This window comes from Mirounga angustirostris, unplaced genomic scaffold, assembly GCF_029215605.1.
Source record: "Mirounga angustirostris isolate CCGP_5_RB_7025 unplaced genomic scaffold, mMirAng1.0.hap1 SCAF_4, whole genome shotgun sequence".
In the NCBI taxonomy this organism is placed as follows: Eukaryota; Metazoa; Chordata; class Mammalia; order Carnivora; family Phocidae; genus Mirounga; species Mirounga angustirostris.
In genome coordinates, this window is record NW_026991712.1 from 135,205,080 (window position 1) to 135,210,799 (window position 5,720).

A 5,720-nucleotide genomic window follows, 5' to 3' on the forward strand; every position below is an offset into this window, starting at 1 on the left:
TTGGACTGGTCCAGTCACTTCCTGATTGGCGTTACCTCCAGCCTCTTATCCCAGTAACTTCTCTTTCACAGTCCCCAGTGTTATCTTCCCAGAACACTGATCACGTCACTCCCCGTGTGAAGGCCTTTGCAGAATCCCCAGAGTTTACAGAAGGAAGCCCAAATGCCTGAGGGTGACACCGAATGCCCTTCAGAGTCTGGGCCTAATCCCCACCCCCTTTTTCCACCTTCTCTTCCACACCAGAGGCACACGGAATCTTTGTTCCCTGAACCGGGTTTGGTCTTTCAGGGAACCACACCTCTGCACAAACCAGGGCCTCTGCCAGCAACATTCTTTTCCTCTCTAGCTGGGGAAATGAAACTCGATTTTTAGGACCCACATAAAATGACCTCTCCACTGTAAAAACGTCTCCGCTCTTGTTACCTTGGTCACCTTCTCTCTGCTTCCTTAGCATTTTGCATATATTCCTACTATAACATTAATGTCACTGAATGGTAATTATTCCAGTTTTGCAAGTGTAATCTTGAACATGTCTTTCCCCTAACTGCAACCCCAACTTCTCTTCAATCACTTTTGGTTTTTGGACTTTGGAGATAGTGTAGAGTCGGGTGCCAGTAAAATGTCTGTTAAATAAAGACTAAGAAATAAAATTATGCCATGTCCAGCCCAAATGTGTAAAAGCGGAAAAAATATACATACGTACATAACACACAGATCTATATCTATACAGATAGACACTTATACTATAGATACATGATTTCAGAAGGGTTTTAATTTTTCCATATAAAAAAACTTGTTTAAAATACATTCCAAGTTAAAAGAAACAAAAGCACACATTAAGAAATAATGCAATTATTCCATACCAGTTTATTGTAGGTATTGTGTTTCAAAAAATTTATAGCATAAATAAATTTTCATGTCATAAAATAACTTAGTACAATTTATAATAAAACTTTGAGAATTTAACATCTCATCAAAATACAATAAAATATGGTTTTAAAATATGATTAACCCTTTCTGCTTTTCTTTTACTTGAGGGCATATAAACCAAAAATACCCAAACTACTGCAGCACATTTGAACTTTAACAAAGCACATTTGGTTTATTTAAATGTAACTCAACCATCCTAAATTAATACATAGTTTGTTTTCCTTCCTGCGTGGTTCTTTGTTATTTTTTGTTCCTTTTGACTTGTATTTGTTTCAACACAGCTTCCTTCTTCATTTTCACCTCTTTCCATCTGCAAAGTCATCTAGCTCCGGCCCCAGGAACATGTAGTTGAACTCACTCAGCCCCTTGACATCAGTTTCTGTAATCCTTGCATCAGTGTAGGGAGTAACTGCTTGAGTAACTACAAAGGTATTTCAAAACTTCAGTGCAATTTGGTTCAGTTATTTTCATTCAGATGCCATCACCGTTCAGGGAGATTAATCACTGGAACCCACTGATCCATGTAGCGACTTTCCCGGCAAAAACAAATAAGTTGACTTAAGGCAGGATCCTTCCACTGCGATGAATGTGGATTCTGGAAACAAATTGATAAAAATGAATTTACTATTTAAAAAAAAAAATCAGCATCTGTTAATAATGACACTCATGTGGAGGGAAAGACAACTTGAACATTCTATACTTTAGCTGTGTGACATAGAGACCAGTTACAACCATAAAAAATAAACTTTCTTTTGGTAGTTGGTTTCCTGCAAAATCATTAAGGGTGATTCTCCACTAAACCATACTCTGCAAAGTACGAACACATGCAACCCTCTGAACCATATGCATATGTTTGCATGATGCTTATTTAGTTTTGCAGGAGAGTATCATTCACCAGGCTTGTTCTGTGGGAGAGACCTGAATGAAACAGCTCTGAGAAGTATTTCCATACTCTGTGTACTATGAAATGAGAGCTGCGTAACAGTTAACGAGAATTGCCACCTGATATCCTCCCAGAAGACAGAGTAGTAATTTTCAGGAGTAGCAAAATGATTGGGGCTGCCACTTAACTAGACCAGCCAAAAAGTAGTAAAATGTAAAAGACAAAGCTATCATATTTACCTCTGGAAACACAAGTTATCTACCTACCAAAGGTTTTAATCAGGGAAAAAGTGTCCACTAAAAAAGGGCACGATTGCAAAGAAAAAAATTCCCACTCCATCCTCTTAATGTATTTCTAGGGAATTAATAAGGTCTGTCTCCTACACCATTTCTATTTTTAACTCTGAGAGGTGGAGAATGAAGCTGACTCCTTAATGAGGGTGAGCCAGGAATTTATTTGGCTTTATCTAATCTGCCCTACTAAAGGAATTAGTCACGGGAGGTAGTGCAGATGTAGGTAGGGAGTCGCTGGGCTGACAGTGCTGACTCACAAGCATCTCTTCCGCTGCTGGCAGCCTCCAACGTGCTTAGACACGTTCTGTACCAGAGAAAATCCTGATGATGAAACCAGCACATCTCGGCTGAAAGTCCAGCCACACGCTCTAATGGGGCAAAGGCAGCCACGCTCTTGCCCTCCCCCTCATTCCAGATCTGCAGTCAGGCGACTCTCAACCGTCGCTCACTTCCCTCCAGGACTCAAACTCCGGCCGGCCCCGCAGCCCGCCCTCGCTTACCGTCACCAGGACGCAGTGCAGGTCCGGGGGCTGCTCGGCGCCCTCGCTCGCTGCTGGGCTGGCGTCGGTCTCCAGGAGCAGGAGCTCGGCCAGTCGGCCCGGGTTGCTGACGCGCAGGATGTTGATGTCGTTCTCGCAGCAGAACGCCTGGATCAGGGTGAAGTGGATCTGCAGAGCCACATCCCTGTCGTCGTCCTCGTCCGCCGCCAGCAGACACAGCACCACGTTATCGGGGTCGCTGAGGGCAGCGGGAGGGGCGGGTGAGCGCAGACGCACCACCCGTCCGCGTGGACGCCCGCAACACCAGCCGGGGCTCCGGGGTCGCGCCCCGGCCAGCTCGCTCCCCCTCCAGGGCCGGCGGCCGCGGGGCAGACGGGAAGCCGCAGGAAGCTGCGCGGCAGTGCGAGGGGGCGCTCCGCGAGGTCGCCTCCGGGCCGGGGCGGGAAGGGGTGCCACCGGGGACTCGCGAGGGCCCCACTTACACGTTGAGCAGCTTGGCCGCCTCGTACACCCCGACGGTGATGGTGCGCTGACTCAGGGCTTTGCTGAGCACTTCCTCGAGGGCATCCCCCACCTTATCCATCCTACACGCGAGCGAGAGCAAGGGGGTCCCGTCAGCCCAGGTCCCCTCGGGGCCATCGCCGCCCCCTCACCCGGCACCGCCACCCTCCCGAGTTCGTGCGCCACCGCGCCGCTCGGCTTTCTGCAAACCCCAAGCCTCCCCCGGCCCTGTCACACACACACACACACCCGTGACACACACACACACACACGCACCCGTGACCCCTCGCGCGCGCGCGCGCGCACACACACACCCCGTGACCCCTCGCACGCCCAGAGGCCGGGAGGCCTGCGAAAAGCCCCGAGAGGGCCACCCGCCACCCTCCCCCGAGGGCGCTGCCAGTCCCTGGCGCTGGGCGCAGCCACAGGCTGCCAGCCGCAGGAGCCGCACGGGCAGGGACGGTCCCTTCTGCCCTTTGCCAAGGCCGGAGCGGCCCGGCCGGGTTGGGGGCACGCTCCTTCGGTCCACTGGCGCCTCCGGGAAGGTCTCCAAAAGAGACCGGCGGGAGGTGCCCCTGCAAACTTTTAACCGCTCGCTCCCCGGCAAACCTTGCACAGCCTGGACGCGCTGGGGTGCGCGCAGTGGGCGAGAAGAGTTCGGGGATAGCCTCCGGCCGCCTTACCTTTCGGTCTTCTGCTCTCCAGCCGAGAATTCCTCCAAAGTCATATTGCAACTGCGGGTCCCCCACAGAGAGAGAGCGGCGTGCGGGCTGCTCCTGCCACTGTGGGCGCTCGGGCGCCTGCCCTCTGCACTCCCTCACGGGCTCCTCCAGCGCCGGCCGCCGCAGCGCCGTCCGTCCGTCCCTCCCGCCCCACTCGCTCGCCCGCTCCCAACCCCCGGCCTCTCCACCGGCAGCTGCCTCACAGCCACTGAAGGACAAAGGCCCGGCTCGCCGGAGTTATCCTGCTAACCTCCAGCCAACCACCACCCGCCTCATTTGCATACGCACAGCCATTGGGTTATGCAAATCAGCCTGCTCCGACAATTTGACCCCAGCCCCTGGAACCGTGGGGAGAGGAGCGGAAGGGGGTGGAGCCACGCGGTAGGCGAGCTTCGGGGGCGGGGGCGGTGCAGAGATCGGGGAGGGCGGGGTCCGGAGCGGACTCTCATCCTGTTGGAGGGGCTGGTAGGAGGGTGGGGGGGGTCTTTGCAGTGGCGGGGGAGAGGGGGTGTCTTCCACTTGAGGCCGGAGCAGGCTGCCAAGTGTTTTTCTAGTTGGTGCACATTTTTTTTTTTTAAATTGTCGTTTCATGTCTTTTGTTTTTAGGGGTTGCTATTAAAATCTATTTCCAGGGCTAATGCACCCAAGTCTAGTAATTATTAGTAAGCAGGTTACATAAAAAGAGTGTTTCAGACCTCTGGGGCAAAGTTTACCTCAGAAGTGTTGTTTATGTAAGTCTAGGCAAAGCTGCTTATTAGTAGTAGTATTATTTCGGTGCCCTGATGGCTGGTTTGATTTATTTTTGGAAGGTTGCAAGGGTTGGAAGCTCAAAAAAGAAAAATCAACACATTTGTGTTTGGTGATGGCACGGAACCAAGTTGGAATCTTTTCCACAGAAAGCAGAAAGGCTTCCCACCTGCCCAGATTAACTCTGGAAAACCATGTTCAGGAGGAGCTGGTTACCACATGTGTGTATCCTAGCCTTGCAACCCAAATTCACCTTTCTCAGAGAGCTTTTCCCAAAGGAGGATCCTTCAGCACTGCACCAGCTAAGAGACAAATGTCTGACACCCACACACGTCTAAATTCAAAATACTCTCAATATGCCCCAAGCTTCCTTTCATAAGGCAAGTATGTCACTACTTTCCACAGAGAGCCTATGATCTCACTGTGAATTATTGATGTTAGATGCTGAATCATGAAGCTGCAGCTATAGGACCTTTTAGTCATATGCTAAAATTTCACCTTTGAGATAATGGCAACCTGTGGGCGGAAAGCAAGCAGAAGTCACACATTTTTGAAAAGCAAACTTCAATGTATAGACTTTTAATAAGTTGAAAGTTCTCACCTTTGTTTTATGAGTATATGCAATAAATGCAAAAACATGTCTTAAACCTATTGAAGTCACCGAAAGTGGTGAAAATGCCTCCCATACGCTCTCATTCAAAACCTTGCTTGCATTATTAAGGTCTCCATATAGCCAGAGGTCAGAGAAGTAATTTTTTGCAAAGGTACATAGGAGTTTTTGCACCTGCATGTTTGTATCATTCTAGACAAAATATTCTCCAGCTCTCTTGATCTTAATTTAGTGGAAAAGAAAAGTGATATGTTGGTTTTCTGGCTCATTTATTTGAGCTGACATTTTGCACTTAATCCCTAACTGCTTTGTCAGCAAGGGGCAATGTTTGAGTAAAGGAATGGTCATGGCCAATGGATAATTTACCCAAGGGTGTGTATGTATTTCATATCTGTGCCCTAAATCCTAACATGTGATGCCTTTGTTAAAGAATTCCTTAAAACTGAAATTTTGGTGGGTGCTGAAATACTTTTGGTTGTGCAAACAAAACCCGAATTATACAATATGGCCTGAGTCATCATTTGGAAATTGTTG

General features: G+C 49.1%; 1 protein-coding gene across 2 annotated transcripts; it reads right to left on the reverse strand.

Moving 5' to 3' along the window:
- Positions 1-752: 752 nt before the first annotated feature.
- GADD45A (growth arrest and DNA damage inducible alpha) lies at positions 753-4,040 on the reverse strand. 2 transcript variants are annotated; one of them, XM_045897440.3, is made up of 4 exons: positions 3,791-4,038; positions 3,089-3,190; positions 2,607-2,844; positions 753-1,525 (listed from the first exon to the last, which is right to left on the reverse strand). In XM_045897440.3, the coding sequence occupies exons 1-4, from the start codon at positions 3,832-3,834 to the stop codon at positions 1,412-1,414; spliced, it is 498 nt and encodes a 165-aa protein (XP_045753396.1). In that variant the 5' UTR covers positions 3,835-4,038; the 3' UTR covers positions 753-1,411. The 2 variants fall into 2 exon arrangements, with proteins under 2 accessions (XP_045753396.1, XP_064445063.1); XM_064588993.1 differs by lacking the exon at positions 3,089-3,190 and having other exon boundaries at positions 3,791-4,040.
- Positions 4,041-5,720: the final 1,680 nt, after the last annotated feature.

Bases quoted from the DNA above. Each gene is read 5' to 3' on its own strand.
- GADD45A (XM_045897440.3), bottom strand. From the start codon at position 3,834: ATGACTTTGGAGGAATTCTCGGCTGGAGAGCAGAAGACCGAAAG. The intron at 2,845-3,088 runs GTAAGTGGGGCC...CGCTGCCCTCAG, and splicing joins GCGGCCAAGCTGCTCAACGT to CGACCCCGATAACGTGGTGC. The intron at 1,526-2,606 runs GTAAGCGAGGGC...ATTTGTTTCCAG, and splicing joins TGCACTGCGTCCTGGTGACG to AATCCACATTCATCGCAGTG.